A 21,637-nucleotide genomic window follows, 5' to 3' on the forward strand; every position below is an offset into this window, starting at 1 on the left:
AAGATACCAGCCCTGGGCTCCTACCACTATACCATAACATAAAGTAAAACAATCTTGACCATGGTAATTATAGAGATGAAGAGCAGTGTTCAATCTCAGACTGAAACTATGCAGGATACACTCATGTTCATTCATGGCCTCCCTTCTGCCCCTAACACATGGATCCCAGATTTCTTCTGAGCCCAGATGCCACGTGAGCAGCTTCAATCCAGGCAGTCACGGTCAGCCTATCACAATACTATACAAAGTGGACCTCAGAGGAGAAGAGCTGTCACTGTCTGCAAGGTTAATAAAAGGAGGAGGGATGCAGTGGTACAGGAGGGAGGTTGGCTTCCCAGGATCCATGCATCTCTTGCATCTGAGCTATTCTAAGGCCACCCCCAACTCTCCTCTAAAGGAACAGAAGAGGTCAGCAGCAGGCCAGTGGTGCCCCCAGGAGGGAGCCCAATTGTATGAGCTGACAACTGAAGCAAGGTTTGAGTATGGAGAAAAAGAGGAGGAGAGAAGGAGGGGAAAAGGGAGGGAAGGAAGGAGGGGAAAGAGAAAGGCAAGGAGGAAGGAGGGCAGGGAAGGAGAAAAAAAAAAGCAGAAAAGGAAGAAAAGAGGGCTCCCATGAACCTCAGACCTGGTAAAGAATGAGGCTGTTGCTGCAAAGTAGCCTTGTGTGAAGCACATGTGTTCCCACCCCAAGAGGGCAGGACTGTCTGATAATGAAATCAATTATTGAGGTTTCTGATCTCAACCAGGTCAGACCACAAGCTTCTCTACAGCTTTTCAGACCATTTCCCATTGTCTATCCACATCGGTCCTGCCTGAGACAAGCTGGCCAGCTTCCCCAAGACACACACAGTGAGAAGGTGCTATTCTTCATTGGGCTCAATACTACATCCTGCACTTAAACTTCAGCAAGCTCCAAAAACATGCGAAAGCTCTCAAAAGGCAGCTGTGTTTCAAATTCCAACTGCTTGTTTAAAAAAGGGGGGAAAAGGGTGATGCAGCAGCTTAGTGGCTAAAGTCCCTGCCTTACACAGACCAGGATTCCATACGGGTGCCAGTTAATATTCCGGCAGCTCTACTTGCTACCCAGCTCCCTGCCTGTGGCCTGGGAAAGCAGTCAATGACGACCCAAAGCCTTGGACCCTACTACCCGCATGGGAGACTCATGGGAGGAGGCTCCTAGATCCTGGCTTCAGATTGGCTCAGCTCTGGCTGTTGTAGCCACTTTGGGAGCAGACAGAAGAGCTTTCTCTCTGTCTCTCTGTAATTGACTTACCAATAAAATATAAAATCTTTAAATTAAAAAAAAAAAGTGAGGGGGATGCTGTGGGGCAGCCTTGGTAAGCAGCTTCCCTGATTCAGCAGATGGTGCCTGCACACGTGTTCTTGCAGATTCTGCCCAGGACTGCACAAGGCCTGCAGGGGGCAGCAGCAGAGAGGAGCCCTCAAACGAGAGCCTCCACCTCCGATGAAGTGTTACCAGCCTGACCAAAGCTGTTATGACCCCTGGGAAGCATAGTTTTTCATAATACACATTTTTGGCAAACTTTCTTTTTTCCCCATTTTTTAACCCTTATTTTTGACAATCTTTACATAGTTAATTAGGGCACAAAGGGTCAAGAGCTACAGGAAAGTGGGTAAGACTATTATCTCCACATTTTTCTGTATCTGGGGTAATGGGGGAGATAAATGGAGAAGCCCCATCCAGCCTCCCACCCACCCAGGTCCCTAATGTGGGGCATGCTCCGAGCATCTTGCTCAAGTGGTTTCAATAGTTCAACAGTTATGAATTGCTGTGAATTTCGCCATTTCAAACACGATGAGGTCACTGCATAATCCACTGACTGACACAGTCCACCTTAGAGTCTCCATTTGCCCCAACTTTCACTGCCAACATATGTCAGGGGTAGTTGACTGATTTGTTCTGTCCTCTGTTGTGGTACCAGGTGTCCTCTGCAGGTTCTGATGGACTGCCATATCCTCCATGTGCACCTGGTTATGCTCTTCACTGCTCCATCTCAGCCTCTTAGGAGGCTCGGCTCTGGCAGTTGCACACCATGGCACACCATGGAACCTGCATTTCTCTTCATGGTTAGGGTTCTGAGTCCGGCAGTTCAATTGGGGAGATCCCCCAAGAAACTTTGCCTGAGGTGTTCCCAGACCAGATTCTTGTGTGTACTTGCAAATACAGGATCTGGAACAGTCCATCGCCAATCAGCAACTGCTGGGTCGGTTCTGTTTGCAGTCCTGTCTTCCACTGGAACCAATGGATGTTGCAGTCCAGTCTGATATACTCAGCCCTCACATAAACCAGTGGAAGCTGCAGCCTTGGCAAACTTTCTAAAAACACCTCAAATGAACTTAAAATTTCTAGATGAAAATAAAGATCCTTTAATTCCCTTTCCATGAACTTCTTTGGTCATGTTTTTTTTTTTTAATGAACTTTTGAAGTACTGTTCTCACATGTACTTAACATGCTGTCCAATAAAAATTCAGGAGCCATATGAGCATTCTGAACACTGAAAAGTGGCTCGTCCAAACTCGAAGGGATTCAAGTGTGAAGACACACCAGAGTCAACACTTTAGTGTAAAATTCCCATTAATAGTATTTCTACATTGAAAAATATCAAAACAGTATTTTGAAAACATGTTTGGGTTTTATTATTAATATTGTCAGGGCCGGGGCCCGGCACAGTGGCGCAAGTGGTTAAGGTCCTCACCTTGCACGCCCGGGATCCCATATGGGTGCCGGTTCTATCCCGGCAGCCCCACTTTCCATCCAGCTCCCTGCCTGTGGCCCAGGAAGGCAGTCAAGGACGGCCCAAAGCTATAGGACCCTGCACCCACGTGGGAGACCCGGGAGAGGCTCCTGGCTTCGGATTGGCATAGTATCGGCCGTTGCGCTCACTTGGGGAGTGAATCATAGGACGGAAGATATTCCTCTCTGTCTCTCCTCTCTGTATATCCGCCTTTCCAATAAAAAATAAATCTTTAAAAAAAAAATCGTCAGGGCCCGGCGGCGTGGCCTAGCGCCTAAAGTCCTCGCCTTGAACACACCAGGATCCCATATGGGCGCCGGTTCTAATCCTGGCAGCTCCACTTCCCACCCAAGTCCCTGTTTGTGGCCTGGGAAAGCAGTCGAGGACGGCCCAAAGCCTTGGGACCCTGCACCCATGTGGCAGACCCGGAAGAAGTTCCTGGCTCCTGGCTTCAGATCGGCATAGCATCGGCTATTGTACTCACTTGGGGAGTAAATCATCGGAGGGAAGATCTTTCTATCTCTCCTCCTCTCTGTATATCTGACTTTGCAATGAAAATAAATTAATTAATTAAAAATTGTCAAATTACTTATGCGACTTACATATTATTTCTGTAAGGCAGCACTAGACTAGGAAGGTGTACAATCTATTAATATATACTAATACTCACAATGGTAGATGGGATAAATTATCAAAGATTATTGTTCTTTTTGTTAAAATAATATTTGGACATTTTTCTACAATGAATTGGTATTGCTTGGGTAATCTCAGAAGATTTTTCCTTCAGAGGAAGTCTGACAGCCCAGCACATGCAGTAGTCCTCTGTATCTCCTTTGGTAATATATTCCAATGTGTCTGCCCATAGTTTACAGCGAGCTCCTCCTGCCCAGGTCCCCGGCCCCCTCCCTGGACTGGAAATCATGCCTGGGAGGGGGCGAAAAAAAGGTCGACATAGGTCTTTCCATCAGATCTGCACATAGACAACAGAAGCTGAAGAGTATCACTGGAGGAAGAAGGGCCTGGCTTACATTCACTTGGATAATGTCAGAGAGCTCAAAATACCAGTGGAGCAGAGCTAGGGTCTCTAAGCCAGGCTACCTGCCCTTCCACAGGTTTCCTGGTGGGACAGATACGCTCTGAGGTCTGGGAGAATGCAAAGCCAATGTGCATGGCAGCATCTTAGGAACCACTCTGCCAAGAGTTCCAATATCAGCTACTAACTACTTTAAAGATCTATTATCTTAAATCTTAAACAAGATTTATTATTAATTTTTTTTATTGGAAGGGCAGATATCCGGAGTGAAGGAAAGACAGAGAGGAAGATCTTCTACCCACTAGTTCACTCCCCAAGTGACTACAACGGCCAGAGCTGAGCCAATCTGAAGCCAGAAGACTCCTCCAGGTCTCCCACACGGGTGCAGGGTCCCAAGGCTCTGAGCCATCCCAGACTATTTTTCTCAGGAAGCTGGATGCGAAGTTGGGAAGTGGGCAGCTAGAACACAAACCAGAGCCCATGTGGGATCCGTGCAGATGCAAGGTGAGGGGACTTAGCCACTAGGCTATCGTGTGGGGTCCAAGCTAACTACTGTACAGCCTTGAGCAAATCCCTAAACATGAGAATAATGACAATCATAGGCTGTTGTCCAGATGAAAGGATAATGAATAGGACCTGTGAGGTTCTGTGAGCACCCTCGAGGCCATCTGTCCTCACTGAGGCAAGCTTTCTAAGTAGCAAAGTCTAGGACACCTGGCTAAGCTCAGATCCTAGTTACAGATGGGCACTCCACTGGACAACACAAGATCAATCCCTCCACAAGTTGTGAGGAACATCTCACCATAATTGGGGAGCAGAGCGGAAATCAGAACAAATATTCCCAGGTTTCCACTCAGGCAGTCTGTTCTGACAGCACCCTGAAGATCACACCTGCTATCTCTGACATAGCAGTTCCCATTCCAGCAAGAAAGGCAAACCTTGACACACACACAAGGTCAAGACAACTCCCTCCCTCCAGAATAACAAATCCAGCTCCTGTTGATGCCTCAAGGTTACTCACTATATCACTCATAACCAACCTCCACAAGGGAGCAAATGGCCAGGACTGGCCAGGGGAGTTGGCTCAAATAAGAAGTCCAGTACTCAAGTTTGCTCTGGAGCTGAAACCCAGAACCACCACCTGCCTGCCTGAGGACACTCTTCTGATCAATTGGCACAACACAACTAATTCAGTTTATATACACTGTGAGAAGAAACAATCCCCAGAAAGCTTCCTCCTCCAATGACCCAGGGGAGGGTATCAAGCCAAGTCCCTCTGCTGTCGCCCACTCCCAACCCACTCGTCAGCAATCCTGCACAAGGTTCCTACAGAGCTGCCTGCTTTCTCCAAAAGCCTCCTGCTTCTAAATCTTTGAGCCCTTTCACACACACTCTCATTCACGTAAATTTTCCTTCTATTCCTTGGAGAAACTTAAAACTCATTACCACTTGGTACCTGCAGGTTGCCCCAGGCCAGAATGCTCATCCCCAGGCTACTAACCAGTCCGGGCTTTCACACATTTTTAACACCCTGACCGGGACTCACACCTGTGCTCACATAGGACGCCAGTACACAGGCACCTCGAACTGTGGCTCCACAATAGCAACTAGTTCACTTCCCCAAGTGACCACAATGGTCAGAGTTGAGCTGAACCAAGCCCAAAAGCCAGGAGCTTCTTCAGGTCTCCACATGGGTGCAGGGTCCCAAGGCTTTGGGCTGTCCTCAACTGCTTTCCCAGGCCACAAGCAGGGAGCTGGATGGGAAGTGCAGCACCTGGGATATGACCCGGTACCCATATGGGATCTCAGCAGACACAAGGCAAGGATTTAGCCACTAGGCTATCACACAAGTCTATCAAATGGCTTTTTAATGCTGTTAAGTGTCTGGGTAACTTGCTGGGTAACGACAGACAACCAGAAATATTTTTTCAGCACTAATATGTTTCCCTATTGAACATAAACCACCAAGGGCAGGTCCTTTCTGTTGCATTCCCATGGTCTAACACTTAGTAGGTTGCTCAAATAAGCTGAATGAACAATTTCCAATATAGCAGCAACCTAGTCAGCTCCTTTCACAAAAAGGCCACCTCAGGCCCTGGTGCTTCTCTAAACAAAACGCTAAGACAGTCTCCTTTGAGAAGATCTGCTTTCTTTCTGGTGAGTTAGTTGATACTTCCACCCTGGCCTCACTCAGACCTTGGCTCTTTTTTTTTTTAAAAAAAGATTTATTTATTTTTATTACAAAGTCGGATATACAGAGAGGAGGAGATAGAAAGGAAGATCTTCTGTCCGATGATTCACTCCCCAAGTGACCACAGCAGCCGGTGCTACGCCGATCTGAAGGTAGGAACCAGAAGCCTCCTCCTGGTCTCCCACGCGGGTGCAGGGTCCCAAGGCGCCGGGCGTCCTCAATTACTTTCCCAGGCCTCAAGCAGGGAGCTGGATGGGAAGTGGAGCTGCCAGGATTAGAACCGGTGCCCATATGAGATCCCAGCGCATTCAAGGCAAGGACTTTAGGTGCTAGGCTACGTCGCTGGGCCCCAGACCTTGGTTCTGAATCTCAGGTCTAGAAAGAGAGGACAGTATCTCAGCAAATGCCAAATCAAACCAGGAACAGACACCAGAACCTGACCAGCATTCCTGTCAGCAGGTGGGCCACCACTGTAGGCATACTGCAAAGGACACCCACTCCTTGTAATTGTGAGCAAGTTTCTAGAAGCCTAAAGAAATGTTCCACAGCCTTGGGCAAGCACAGGGGGTAGGGGTATAACACTTAGCAGTCAGTACATGCCAGGCTGGCAAGAGAAACTTTACTACATGAAGTATCTCAGCAAACTGTAATCTGTAACAGCCAAGAGAAAAAAAGTCCAAAAATACCCAATTAGATGACTACAGTATCTTGGCAAGTGAGCCAAACAGCTGGGGCTAGACAGCTGGGCTCCAGCCTCACTGTCCCCTGTTAGAGCCTTCTATTCTAACCTACACAGGACTTAGATCAACAACTATGTGAGAATCAGAACTCCCTTGCAGAACTCTCTCCAGTGTCTGTTGCCCCTGGACAATCAAGATGCTACAGTTCTGTTCTTATCAGGGCTGTAACACACAACTGTTGACCAGGGCACTTCTTTCCCCTTACCACCCAGAGATCTAACATCTGCTTTACTTGACTCTCACAGCTATAGGGCCCTGCAGCTGAAGGGGTTTTACAGACTGAGGAAGAGAGCAAAGGCTAACTCTGGCCTTATAGAGATAGCCTCAGCTCCCACACAAGCCCATCCTTCAGCTCTCAGAGCCTCGCCCCACTGCCTCACAGCTTCAGGTCACAATGCCCGCCTGAAAAGGTGGGTAGGCATCCCTTAATAGAGACCGTAATTTCTGCCCTAGGTCTTAAAATCTTTCTCACTCTCTTCTCCCAAAATGGTGTTCCTTGGCTTGTCAATTAGACAAGCCACCATCCTTTCTCCTATGCATAATGAAATAGGCCCCTTGCCAAAAGGAACTCTGGATCCAGGGTGGCAAACTCAAGCCCCAAAGGAGCCAAATTTAATGAAGAACCGGGTCCTGACACTGACTGGCAGTCACAAGTCCAGGTTTTTTTCACATTCTCCCATAGTAAACAGCTTATTGAGATAACATGCTGGGCCTGGCGCAGTGGCCTACTGGCTAAAGTCCTCGCCTTGAGCACGCCAGGATCCCATATGGGCGCCGGTTCTAATCCTGGCAGCTCCACTTCCCATCCAGCTCCTTGCTTGTGGCCTGGGAAAGCAGTCAAGGACAGCCCAAAGCTTTGGGACCCTGCACCCACGTGGGATACCCGGAAGAAGTTCCTGGCTCCTGGCTTCAGATCGGCATAGCACAACGGCCGTTGCGCTTACTTGGGGAGTGAATCATAGAACGGAAGATCTTTCTATCTCTCCTCCTCTCTGTATATCTGACTTTCCAAAATAATAAATAAATCTTTTAAAAAAAGAGACAGATAACATGCTATTAATCCTTTTACAAATCCTAAGTTTCTAGATAATGTTGCTCACTTTTAAATAAAATAACTTTTAAAATGCTTTCACATGCATAGCAGTCAAAACCTGTCAGCAGCCTGGACTGGGCCTGAGGTGGCTAGCTAGAGGACACCCACTTGAGACTTTCAGAACGTAAGCCCAATCATGGAAGTGATGTCATTTTTGTCTCTGATTTTTGGTTCAGAGGTTAGAAAAAAAAATTATAAATGAAAAGATCTAGAATGTATGCTGCCACACTTCCAATTTTTAGCAACTGAGCCCTGTGGTAGGCAAATGCATTGTGGGGAAGAGGAACACTACTGAAGCTTATTATTTGACCAGAGCCACTCGCCTTTTGCCTGCCACCAGCCAGCAGGTTTTTTTTTTTTCTTCAATATTTCTTTATTTTTATTGGAAAGGAAGATATACAGAGAGGAGGAGAGACAGAGAAGAAAATATTCCACCCGATGGTTCATTTCCCAAGTGGTCGCAATGGCTGAAGCTGAGCTAGTCTGAAGCCAAGAGCCAGGAGCTTCTTCCTGGTCTCTCCCATGTGGGTGCAGGGTCCCAAGACTTTGGGCCATCCTCGACTGCTTTCCCAGGAAACAAGCAGGGAGCTGGATGGGAAGTGGGGCTGCCAGGATTAGAACCAGTGCCCATTCGGGATCCCAGCATGTGCAAGGTGCCAACTAGACTGCTAGGCCACCATGCCAGGCGCAGCCAGTAGAGCTTTGTAAGGCTACATGGAGCAGGTAGATTCAGATGCTCTAGTTTTGATGTGATTTGGTTCCAGAATTTACGTAGACGTAAGTCCTAAATTAATGGCAGTAATGGGGTGGTAACTTAATTCAGTTCCAGGGTCACCGGTGGGTGCGCCCTTAAAGGGTCTTTTTGCTGGATAGTTGAATGCAGTCAGGCCCAGCCACTCACTGCTTCCTGGGTGCCACAGGATGCTCTCTGCAGCTCTACCACTATAATCCACCACTCCTATCAGAGGCCAAATCAACAGGACCACCCAATCTTAGGCTTGAATCTCTAAAATTGTCTGGTAAATGTACTTTCTTTTTGAAAAAGTTAGCTACCTCAAATATTTCACTGTAATGACAAAAAGCTTATACAGACACTCTATTTTAAGACAACCAGAATTTCTCATCCTGGGTTTTGATTTTCTGGGCAAACCAATTCTAGTTCTTCAATCACTGCAACCTCACAGACAGGTGTACACATTCCAACAAGCTACCTGTGTCGCTGACTTCTTGAATCATCCCCACAATCTCTAGAAGCACTGAAGCCTCCCACACTCCAGCTTCCTCTGACCCTGCCCAAATTCCACCCTTATACTTGGCTCTAAAACCCAGGTTATTTCATCCATGTCTCTAATCTTTCTCCCAAGCACTGTTTATTTATAGACTGATATCTCTCTCTGCCTACCTAACTATCCATCTATAGGAGAAAGCACATTTAACACAAACAGCAGACTGTTCTATTCCCTCAAACAAATCTGAAGCAGAAAAAGAAGTAACAATGGCATAAGACAATTTGAGCATAAAGCACTGGAGTTCCTTTCTGCCACTCCATCACTAACTGCCACAATTTCAGCTTCTCACTGTAAGATTATGGGCCCCAAGGAGTCCTTAAGTTTCCCTCCACAATGGAGTTGCATGCACCAGCCTTGTTTAGGGAAGCAGAAATCGCTCTCACACATGGCATGGTCTGCCTTGCTGCTCTTGCTCAGGATGTACAAGGATCCAGGGACAGAAGACCCAGGACAACAGAGGAACGTAGGATTAGCATCTAATGTCTCTTAAGCATAGTGAAGGCCTGGATCAAATTCAAGATTTCAGAAGAAAAACATCTTTGCCTTTACTACTTATTCCAAACACTTGGAAGTATCTTCATTGCTTATCTCCAATGCTAATTCTGTCAGTGGGTACTCCAGACACAGCCCACTGACTGAAGCCCAGAAGTCACTAATCTAAGAGCAGCCAAACTCAAACTGTGACTGACTCCAAAGTCCACAGGCAACCACCTCCATCCTACTACTTCCTCCAGAGGGGGAACGAAAACAACCTGCAATGGCATCAAGTCCAATCCTATGTTTTTGTTTTTGTTTTTCTGATCCAGAAGCACTCTAGCCTGTAAATGAGGGGTTTAGATAAGTAATCTCTGGGGCACCTTCTTGCTTTACATACCACCACCTCCAATATCTGAAATGAGAACAAGGAAAGCCAAGCTCCTGAGGCAACAGGGAAAGAGTTGCAACTGAGAATTGAGCTGCATAATAAGCCCCACACTGTAGAGCCCCATCACCCTCAGGAACTCATTGCAGCAGCCTCTATCTCTAGGCAAATGCAAGCCCATCATTTTCAGCATGGGTGTAAAAAGATGGTTTTGATGGGAAGGAAACCCTAGCTGTCTGGAAAAGCCCACAAAACCAAGCTGCAAAGGGACTAGTGGGAACAGCCCATACCATGGGCAATAACGTCCTAGGGCATGGGGGGTGGGGGGAGGGGATCTTATTTAGGCACCAGGATTTGCCACCTAGGAGCCTGTGCCCTGGCACTTTTACCAGGACTACTTCTTCTCACCTGGTCTTCAACAGCAGGGACAAGCAGGCAGGCATGAGCTTATATGGACAGTCCGTATATCAGCAACTGTGCTTTTTCCAGAAACCTAGATGCATTCCAGATACTGTGACCTTGAAGGGTCAGAAATATCCCAACACCCCGGTCATTCTCTATCCCCAACAGATGACAGCCAGTAGTAACTCCCCAGGTTCTACATTTCACGAATGACTTGAAAATCCACTCCTTTTTTAATCCAGAACCTTGTGAGAAAATATCCAGTCTGCAACCCAAAACACCTATCCCCACCCCCCTCACGTAACTCCAGTATTTATTTATTGGGACTAGTGATGTGGCACAGTGGATAAGGATGCTGCCTGTAACACTGCTGCTCTTCCAATCCAGCTCCCTAACGGCCAGGGATCAGCAGAAGATGGTTTGAGTGCCTGGGTCCTGGCTACCCAAGTGTGCAATCCAGACTCCTGGCTTCAGACTGGCCCAGCCCTGACCATTACACAGACATCTGGGGAATTAATCTGCTGACATAAGAGTTTTTTCTCTAACTCCTTACTGATTCTGCTTTCAACTGAGCACCCTGTTAATATATCTTGGAAGATAGCAGATGGTGGCTCAAGTATTGGATTCCCGGCTTCAGCCTGGGTACGTGCTGAATAAACCACTGAAAGGAGGATCTCTCCCGCCAGTCCTTCTCTTTCTGACACACATTCCCCCATTCCTGTCACCCTGCCTTTCAAGGACATAAAAATAAACAATTTCAGGCCCGGTGCAGTATCCTGGCAGCTAGTCCTCACCTTGCACATGCTAGAATCCCATTTGGGCACCGGTTCGTTTCCCAGCAGCCCTACTTACCATCTAGCTCCCTGCTTGTGGCTTGGGAAAAAGGTAGAGGACAGTCCAAAACCTTGGGTCCTTGTGCCCACGTCAGAGACCCGGAAAAAGCTCCTGGCTCCAGATTGGCTCAGATCTGGCTGAGGCAGCCACTTAGGGAATGAATCAGCAAATGGAATACCTTTGTCTCTCCTCCTCTCTGTATATCTGACTTTCTAATGAAAATATTTAAGTATGTATATATTTTTAAAATGTATTTTATTTTTCAATTTTTGAGATCTGGATGGCACAGTGGGTCATCTGATTAATCCTCATATTGCATACACAGGCCAGGATCCCTGTGTTCATGTCCTGACTGCTCCACTTCCCATCCAGCTTCCTAATGGTCTGGGAAAGCATGGAGGACAGTCTAACGCCTTTGGACCCTGCACCTATGTGGGAGTCTGGGAAGAAGCACCTGGCTCCTGGCTCTGGATTGGCTCAGTTCCAGCTGTTGTGGCCTTTTGCGGAGTGAGCCAAAGGATGGAAGATCTTTCTGTCTCTCCTTCTCTCTATAAACCTGACTTCCCATAAAAATGAATCTTTAAAAAAAAAAATTGAGATTAGGGGCCAGCACCCTGATGTAGTAAGCGAAGCCTTCCCCTGTAGTGATGGCGTCCCATATGGTCACCAGGTTCGTGTCCACACTGCTCCACTTCTGATCCAGCGCCCTGCTTATGGCCTGGGAAATCAGATGATGGTTTAACTCTTTAGGCCCTTGGACCCATGTGCAAGATCCAGAAGAGGCTCCTGGCTCCTGTGTTCAGATCACTCAGTTTCAGCTTCTGTTTCTATTTAGGGAGTCAACCAGTGGATGGAAGACCTCTCTCTCCTTCTCTAACTCTGCCTTTCAAATAAAACCAAACAAACAAATAAACAAAAAAATGAGATTTGTCCATTTATTAAATGTTCAGAGTTGTCTATCACAGTTTGCCAGACATTGTCAAGATGCTGGAGACACAAAAGATCAATTAACAAAATCCCTGACATAGTGGTTCTGAGAGCTATGAAGAAAAATGAAACACAACAGTTGATAGGAGCCCATGGTTGGGCCCTGTCTGCTAGTCTATTATACAATGGTCTGGAAAGGCCTCTTTAGCAGTGATCCAAGGGAAGAGCATTCTAGAACAAAGGCCCTGAGGCAGTACACAACATACTCCAAGAAAAATATGAATCAAGGCCTTGCATTATTGGCTAGTGGCTAAATCCTTGCTTTGCACTTGCCAGGATCCCATATGGGCACCAATTCATATCCCACCTGCTCCACTTGCCATCCAACTTCCTGCTTATAGCCTGGGAAAGCAGTAGAGGATGGTCCAAAGCCTTGGGACCCAGCACCTATGTGGTAGACCCAGAAGAAGCTTCTGGCTCCTGGCTTTGGATCGGCTCAGCTCCAGCTGTTGCAGCCAGCTGGGGAATGAATCAGTGCACAGAAGAGCTCTCTCTGTATATATCCTTCTCTCTGAATATTTGCCTTTCCAATTTAAACAAATGAAAAAAATTTTATAACAAAAATGTTCGAATCAATTTTGTCAGAAGGGAATGGGAGAAGGGACGAGGGACAACCAGTGAAGGCCTGCGGTGAGGACCAACAAGTTTTAGGACAGCCTAAGGACCCCGGGCTTCACTTGGCTCTAAAGAAGCTACCAAAGGAATAGGAGACTAGGAGTGGTTGCTGCAATACTCTAGGTAAAAAATGGTAACAAGTGGACCAGCCTGGCAGCACAGGTAGTAAGAGGCATTTACAGGTGGACATAATTTTAAACAGCCAAAATGATGTACTGGTGAATTAGACGTGAGATGACAAAGAGGTGGAAAGGATCTCAAGGTTTTTAGCACAAGTAATTAGAAGAACAGAGTTGCTTAACTATTCATGAGTCTGACTTTCCTATCTATGAAGTGGGGATAAAAAGAGCACCTGCAAAGATTACTTGGGTTGGGACAGGTGCAACAGCTAATAAATGGTGATTATCACCTTCTTATGGTTATCAGGAGCGTCAATAAATTACTGTATGTAAAAAGCAGAGCAAAAACTACACTGAGCTCAGGCATTCATCCAGACGGCTTCTGGCTACTCTGAGAAGCTTGGGAAGTCATCCTAAGCAGAGAAAAGGCTGGTTTTGAGTGGTTAGGGATGGGTGTCTCCAGAGTAAGGTGACTACCACAGCAAGCCTGGCAGGGCATTGCAAGTTGCCACACACAGGCCTCTGCAGGAGGGGTCTGTGAGTAAGGCTGCGGGAGTTCACAAACAGTACTCCGAGGTGCACAGGTCCCTACTACCCCTCACAGATTTATTTGGTCAGCTTCACAAAACTCATCAATCAAGGACTGTGCTCCTCAGCCTGTCCCCACAAGGGCTTTGTCAATTCAAAGGAAGAAAGGTGCCCTGCAGACATTGTCCACAGGATTCCAGGTAAATGCCTCAGGGAGACACTAGGCTACCTGCCACAGCCAAGTTGGCCAGCTGGCCCTGGGAACTATCACAGACAGCCCTTCCAGAAAACCCATCTAACTCCTGATTACCCACCCACTTAGGAAACACCTGGTTAACCCCTCAGAATGGAGAGATGACCTCAAATTTCACCTTCTGACTTTGGAATGTATCTTGTGGAATATAAATCACACCCAAACTCACGGTCAGTTTGATCCCCACAATACGGGGATTAGCCCATTTGGGGAATAAGGGCCAGAGGGTAAGCAAGCAAAGGTGGCACAGTAAGTGTCAGAAAAACTGCAAATGCACACCTTCCCCTGAACAAGGCTGTGCTATTTCCACAGGCCAAGGTCATTCTTCCTCCAGCCACTCCCTTAGATCACTCAGGACTGAGACACCTGTGGAGTACGGGAGCCCTCCCAGGCCCTGTGTCTAATTATCCCCCTCTGAGCTTGTCTTGGATTTTTGCAAACAGGGGCACTCCCACTTGCCAAGCTCTCCATTTTAAAAAGGTTTTTGTGGTTTCCTGGCCTCTTCCTCCTCCTCCTCTCCCTACCCACATCCCAGAGGAACGTGAGTACTGAGTAACAGCTATAAAATGCCTATCCAGTCTAGGTCCCTCAGCAGAGAACCAGTTCCCAGGGTGGGGTGAGAGGAGGGACTTCCAATCTGGCTTGGGACTATCCCCTCTCCACAAAGGGACAGAAACCACCTCCTAAATACCTCCCCCTCCCTGGCAGGCACTTGCTGCAAGTGAGAAACTGAAATTGTGAAGTAGAGCAAGAGGCCAGGCCACTGAAGGCCCCAGGTTAAGTCAGCTTCTCCCACTCCCCTTCAGGTGTCCCCATGTGTACTCACCTTAGCAAAGAAGGTGATTCCGGTTATAAGAGTAGAGAACCCTAAATCATATTTACTGAGGATGAAGTAGCAGTTCTGAGCTGGAATTGCATGTTAAACAAGTTAAAGAACTAAAAACATATAAGTTAAAAGCCATAAAAGCTATCATTGACCCTAACAAAATATAGTAATTCCTTCATATAGTTTAAAATGGACAAATGTATTAAAATTTCTTCTTATTGCCTAGTTTTTTCAACTCAGGAGCCAGTAAGATCCATAAGAATGCATGTGATTCATGCTGCAAGTCTTTGCTGATCTGTAATAATCCCCCCTTTGAAAAACATGCCACTTAGGAGCTGGCGTGGTGCAGCACATTAAGCTGCTGCCTGTGATCCATTTCATATGAGCGCTGGTTCCAGCCCCAGCTGCTCTGCTTCCCACCCTACTCCCTGCTGTGTGCCTTGGTGCCTGCCTCTCACTCACATGGGGAACCTGGAGGAAGTTCCTGCCTTCATCCAAGCTGTTTCAACTATTTGAGCAGGTATATGAACAATCTTTCTCTCCCTCTCTTCAACTTCAAACAAATAAATACATCTTTTAAGAATATTTTAATGGCATTTATTTATTGAAAAAGCAATGCATCATGTATCACTTCTCAAATTTAGAAATAGGATCAGTACCAACCTCCTAGCCAATTCATTTGCTGCTCCATGCCCTTCTCCCCAAATGCACAGTGAGCTCTACAGTGCTAGCAGATGTGGTGGGAAGGAATTTTCCAGCAGCACCGTGTGCCCCTATCACCCCACAATGAGGCACACATTGTCTGGAGCAACACATACACCCCTGCCCCAGGCCATGTACCTTGATTCTCACCAACCTTCAGAGTTTGGGTTCAAAACAGGAGTTCCTAATCATAATGGCAATGATATCTACATGTAAAGCTCCATTTCAATTTTTCTTTTAATGAAAAGGTAGTTTACCAAAACAAACAAAAAAAGGCTTAATACTAAAAGAATTCTGAAGGTAAATTAGGACCTAATTCAACTCCCTTGTTTTACAAATGAAGAACAGAGGCAGGGCCCAGAGCAATAGCGTAGCAGCGGTTAAGGTCCTTGCCTTGAAAGCCCGGGATCCCATATGGGCACCTGTTCTAATCCGAGCGGCCCCACTTCCCATCCAGCTCCCTGCCTGTGGCCTGGGAAAGCAGTCAAGGACGGCCCAAGACTTTGGGACTCTGCACCCGCATGGGAGACCTGGAGGAGGCTCCTGGCTTCAGATCGGCATAGCATCGGCTGTTGTGGTCACTTGGGGAGTGAACCATTGGATGGGAGATCTTCCTCCTTGTATATCCTCCTTTCCAACAAAAAATAAATAAATCTTAAAAAACAAAACAAAACAAAACAAAAAACAGCGGCAGAGAAAACAGCTGTGCTAATGTCGAGCCTGCTGACCATGGGCACAATCAGAATCGGAAGAACATTCCTAATAATGGCACTCGTTTATTACAAAATCTTAAAAATAGCTATTATCAAATAGGCAGCACTTACTGGTGGTTTCTGTGTCTCGCACACCGTGCAAAGGGCTTTATAAACATTATCTTCTATAATTTGCACAATGTTCTCAAATAGCTACGATCATGAGTCTTGCTTTGAAAATGAGCTAACAGGGCCCGGCACAGTGGCGCAAGTGGTTAAGGTCCTCGCCTTGCACGCCCGGGATCCCATATGGGCGCCAATTCTAATCCCGGCAGCTCCACTTCCCCTCCAGCTCCCTGCTTGTGGCCCGGGAAAGCAGTCAAGGATGGCCCAAGACTTTGGGACCCTGCACCCGCGTGGGAGACCCGGAAGAGGCTCCTGGCTTCGGATCGACCCGCTGCGCTCACTTGGGGAGTGAATCATCGAATGGAAAATCTTCCTCTCCGTCTCTCCTCTCTGTATATCCGCCTTTCCAATAAAAATAACAAAAATAAATCTTTCAAAAAAAAAAATGAGCTAGCAGTGGTTCAGAGATGGTGAGTAATTCACCCAAAATTGCACAGCAAATGGGAACCATAGCTGGAACATAAACTGTGGAAGTTATGTATCCAGCGCAGAGCTCTAACTTCACACAGCCCATTTCCTGTGGTGTGGCTGGTGGGGCCAGGGTCTGAGGTAGCTCTAACACTGAGGTCACGGTCATGCCTTATAAAAGTCATGGGAAGTTGGAGAAGGACCTAAGGCAAGAACGCAACAGATGATCCCTGGATTACAACCCTTTTTTTTTGTGCCATCAGTTATATTCATTTCAAAAGGACACACACACACAAAGTACCTAAAACACAACACCTAAGTCTCAAGCCTTGTCCCCAGTATTGGCTGCAGTTTCTCACAACAACCAACTCCAAGTCCCACTCAGTGACCACCCTGATGGGGTGGGCTCAGGAAATCTTCTGTGTTCCTGCCAATGCAAACGCAGTTAAGCTGCCCTGGTCTTCCTCCACATCCCGGAACACACAGGTGCACTCTCCCAAAGCAGTCTTCACGAAAGGCAGTGTAAAATAGTAAAGCCTATTATTTTTTTAAAATCACCATAAACATTCTAAAGGAAAACAGCCAATTCTTTGAGTTTCCAAGCTGTAAAATTATCAAACCATGCCCTTCATGTCAATGAATAAGCAAAGTGAACTTTTAAAGGAGACATTCTGTTGACTCCTGAAGTACACAACCACAAAAAGGTGTGCAATTCTTTTTAAATATGAAGAAAGCGCCAGTCACCCAGATGTAAGAGCTATCACAGACTCAAGCACTGGGCTCAAATCTTCCATCTATCATCAAAATGAATGCTCACAATAACCCCATGAGACAGGTAAAATCATTAATTAATCCCTACTACACAAATGGGCAAGGTGAGGCACGAGGTCACAGCTTTCAAGTGCTAGAAGTAACAACTGAACACGTGGCATGTGTCACCAAACATTTTTTATCATCATCCTGTATCTTATACTCAGAAGGTATGCGTATGAAAAAATTGGAAGACATTTTCAAAACAGCCTAAGAGATAAGGAGAATCAAAAAAGCCAAAATGTAAATCCTGAGACTGAAAACTACAAACCTAAAACTTGAAAGCTTAACCAGGAGTAGAGAACCCTACAAGAAAAACGAAGGTATCATAAAACACATTTTATTACTAGTTATTGCATGTGTTCCTTAAAGAGCCAGCAACTGAGCCAAAAGGAGAGCTAAAAATAGGCATTTGCAACACGCCTTTGGAAAGCTTTTGGCTTGCTTATGAAGCACTCATTTCTGCAGACTCCCAAAAACATATGCATCACAGAACACAAAAATTCCCAAGACAACATAGCTACTCCACTGGTGTTACATTTAAATCTGTCCAGACAGCTAACAAGAAAGCAAGGCTACAAATGGGCCTTAGAAGTTCATGCGGACTGCAGGAAAGGGCCACCACCAAACTCGCCAGGCCGACTGGCCAACCATAAATTTCTCTCCCAAGAACAGCCAAGCCCTGACAGCAGCCTGTAACAGAGAAACTGCTGAATGAATTGTTTCAGTTAGTTTGTCAAAGATTATTGCAAAAGTTCTGAACCAGTGAAAAGATAATTCTCTTGCCTTGAGTCCAGGGAGAAAAAAACTAAACAAATCCACCAGACAGAATTTTGCTTTGGGCACTTGTAAACCATCACCTCATCCACTCAGAGAGGAAGGCAAGATGCCAGCCAAGCTGTCTTCCCACGATCAATAACTCCAGTGAAGCAAAATATCAAGGGCTCCTAGACTTACACAAAATGCCAGCTCAGGCACCCAATACAAGCTGATGTCATGGCCGATTTAAAACCCACAAGGCAGGTTCCCCACCAGCTAAGCAGCAGCTGAGGAAGGCAGCCAGGGCGAACGGCCCCATTTAAACTTCTGAGGAGTGCTCTCCGAGGGATGATTATACCTCAGAGTTTATAGAGGGGGAAGGACCAAAGAAGTGTCTTCAAGTTGTTTTCCCCAACACCGTGGGTGGATAGGAGGGATCGGAAAGAAAATGGAGGCTTCAGCACTGCCCTTTGCATAAGAGGGTTCGGAAGGAAAAGGGGGAAGGGGAAGAGGATTAGAAGAGAACAATGTTGTAAACCCCTAATCATCCTTCTTCCAATTCAAGCAACACCACCAAAAAATGGCAACATGCTGTTTTCAGCATGGGCGCTTCTGGTGTGCCACGCGGAGGACTAAGAGTGAATCCACTTTCCAGACTGTGCAGGCATTAAGCGCTCTGTTTCTTTCGCCTTTCCCCATTTCGATTATTTGAACCAGTCAGCCTTAAGAAGTCACTGCATTAGGGGAGGAGGTTTGAAAACACTAGAGCCAGGGCTACTGACCATCGTTTCACAACTTCCAGGCGGATTTAACACGGGCCTACTTCAAAAGAACCCCAATTCAGAAGAGAGGGCGCGCCCCCACCTAAGCCCACGATCCATTCCGGGTGCGGACTCCATATTCTGCATCACCTCTCACCACTCTCTTCCCACGCCGACACCGCTCGCCCGGGATTTGCCGCACCTTCACCTCCCCCAACGGGCAGGGTCCAAAAACACCCCAAAGCAGAGGGCAGCGGGAAGCCTGGGGCGCGCCGGCCGGCAGTCACATGCGCTGCCGCGCGGGGAGCACCACGTTGTCCCGGCTGCGGAGGAATGCCGGGAAGGGGGCGCGCACTTACACCCGCGCACACGCACCCTTGGCGCCGCGGGCCCGCACCCGCCTCCCGCCCCGGCCGCCGCGACCCGCGCCGAACGCACAAGGCCCGGTGTCCGCGAGCAGCCCGCGGGGGCCGCCGGCTCGGCGCATGGCGCCCAACTGTCACCCGCCCGCCCAGCCCGGCCACTCCCTCCCCTGGCCACACGCCCCTCGTGTCGCCGCTGGCCCCTCACCCGCCTCGGGTTTCCGCCGGTCCTTAACCGGCTCCCCCAGCACACTCGCCGCGGGGCTCCCTCTCAAGGCGGAAGGCGCCCAGGATCGGAGGGAATTCACCGAATTCAATGACACACTGGGTTTCCTCCTTTCCCCGTCCTCCCCTGTAACAGACTTCAATCCGTCTTCGAATGGCGATCCTATGGCCCAACACCGTCTCCTCGACAACAAACTTGCTAACTTTTAAATCCGGAGTGTAGAGGTGCGGCCCGCCGGAGCTCGGCGCCGGGCTGCCCCTGACATATGCTCATTAAGCGTTTACAACGTGGGGACGCTCGCAACGCGACCGAAACGGGGGCGCGGCGGGAGAGTGGGCCTCCCAGGAAGGTGCCCACCGGAAACCACCGTAGACCAGCGCGGCGGGGGCAGAAGGCCCTCTCCCGGCCCCGGCACCCAGCCCGTCTCCGGCGAGGTAGGCCCGGACCACGCCGTTGCCCACTCACCGCGGCGGCCCAGGCGGTGGCCTTCCGGAGGCCAGGCCCTCCGGCGGGGCAGGTTCCCAAGCATGCGGCCGGGGGTGGGGAAGGCAAGACGACCCAAATTAGCCAGGACGTAATTAAAAAAAAAAAAATCCGAGTCACCACGACCAGGGACGACCCCCGGAGGCCGCTGGGGGGGGAGGGGACGCCCGTGTCCCCGGAAGAGGCCCCCTCGACCCCAGGAGAGCAAACGGAGACCCACCTGGAGGGGACTGTCCGTTCACGGTGGCCAGGACCGGCGGCAACGCGTTCTTAGTCCACGGGTTCACCTTGGGCGGGGGGGCTTCCACGAAGTCTCGGCGCCCGGCGCCCGCGGCTCCGGCTGCTCCTCCGCCAGCGCCCGGCTCAACGCCGCCGCCCTCCTCCCCGTCGCTCCCGGCCGGGCCCTCAGCGCCAGGCGGCTGCGGCGGCCGCGGGCTCTCGCGCTCCTGCTGCCCGGTGCCCTCCTTGTGTGGCTTGGCGCAGGGCAGCCGGGGTCTCCGGGTGCCGCCGTCCGGCTCCCCCCCTCCGACGTCGTTCGCCCCGGGCTCGCCCTTGCCCTCCGGCACTGGCGGCGGCTTCTTCCTCACCAGCCCCCCGTGCTCTTCGGCCTGCAAGAGCTGGGCGCCCCCCGGCAGCAAAGGCTCCACCTGAGTGGCCATCTGCGCGCCCGCCCCCCCCTCCCCGGAGCAGCCGGGCGCGCCCGAGGCTGCCTCCCCCGCCTCGAACTTGGCTCGCAGGGCGCCCGCGACGCCTTCCTCCGGGGCGCTGGGCCCCAGTCCCTGCGGAGAATCGGGCTTCACGCTAGGCGCGGCCCCCCTTCCCAGTCAGATGCAGCCGCCGTAGATCCGAGGCCCGCTGGTGGGGCGGGGGGGGGGGGAGGAAGGCCCCCCACTCTGCGGTCCAGGCCTCCTCGGCGCGCGTCCCCCCCCGCCCGTTCCTCACAAGTCGCCCCCACCCCGAGCCTGGCAAGCTTCTCGTCCCGACCCACCCTCCCCCCCGCCCCCGGGGCGGCCCGGGCTTCCCGGCTCGGGGGCTGCAGCAATATGGACGGACGGGGGAGAGGCGCGGCGAGCCGAGCCGACCACGCGATCCGCGGCAGGCGGCGGGCGGGCGCGCGCCTCGCGACGCGGCGGGCGAGGGGAGGGGACGGCGCGCGCGCGCCCGCCGGGCCGGCCCTGGGCGACGGGAGGGCGGGCGGAGGCGGCGGGCGCGCGCACGTACGGCCTCGCGGCCCCGCCCCGCGCCCCGCCCCTCGCCGCCGAGTCCTCGGGGCGCCTCCTGGGCCGGGCGGTCGGGGGGTGGCGGAGCTCCGACCGGACGGGGGCGAGCACGTGCCTGATGCAATTCTAGAGGGGGAGGGAGCAAAGGCGAAGCAGGAGCCATGGCGGGGGGGGGGGGGGGGGGGGGGGGAGGGGCCTTAAAGGGCCAGCGCGTGAGAGCGCGCGCAGGTGGAGCACATGGGAACAGGCCATGCGGCCGGCTCGGTCTGCTGGCACTCCTTACAGATTTTTATGCCAGGTTCGGGAAAGGAGTTGTTCATGTCTCACCTGACCGCTGATTTGCTCAAGAAGGGTCTCTAACTGCCCCGAGGACGCGCCGACACCCTCCACGCTCTCCTCAGGTTCCCTTGGGGAAGCCTGGCCCGTCCAGGCCCCGTCCGAGTGACCTTGGGCAAGCAGCGCTCACCTCGGCTGATAGTGCTGGGCTCCTCCCGGCCGGG

At 49.8% G+C, this 21,637-nt stretch overlaps 1 protein-coding gene across 5 annotated transcripts in view; it reads right to left on the reverse strand.

The window, feature by feature from the left end:
- LARP1 (La ribonucleoprotein 1, translational regulator) overlaps nt 1–20,964 on the reverse strand; it is a 64,206-nt gene extending 43,242 nt beyond the window's left edge. For 3 of the 5 annotated variants that reach the window (XM_040991967.1, XM_040991889.1, XM_040991803.1), the window contains exon 1: nt 20,138–20,963. In XM_040991967.1, coding sequence (XP_040847901.1) covers nt 20,138–20,576 — 439 coding nt within the window. In that variant the 5' untranslated portion in view covers nt 20,577–20,963. Of the gene's footprint in view, nt 1–20,137 lie in introns of all 5 variants that reach the window. The other 2 variants (XM_040992045.1, XM_040992132.1) reach the window with 2 other exon arrangements.
- Nucleotides 20,965–21,637: the final 673 nt, after the last annotated feature.

The sequence above is a fragment of the Ochotona curzoniae genome, unplaced genomic scaffold (genome assembly GCF_017591425.1).
Source record: "Ochotona curzoniae isolate NIBS_2020 unplaced genomic scaffold, NIBS_Ocur_1.0 contig_1, whole genome shotgun sequence".
Lineage (NCBI taxonomy): Eukaryota > Metazoa > Chordata > Mammalia > Lagomorpha > Ochotonidae > Ochotona > Ochotona curzoniae.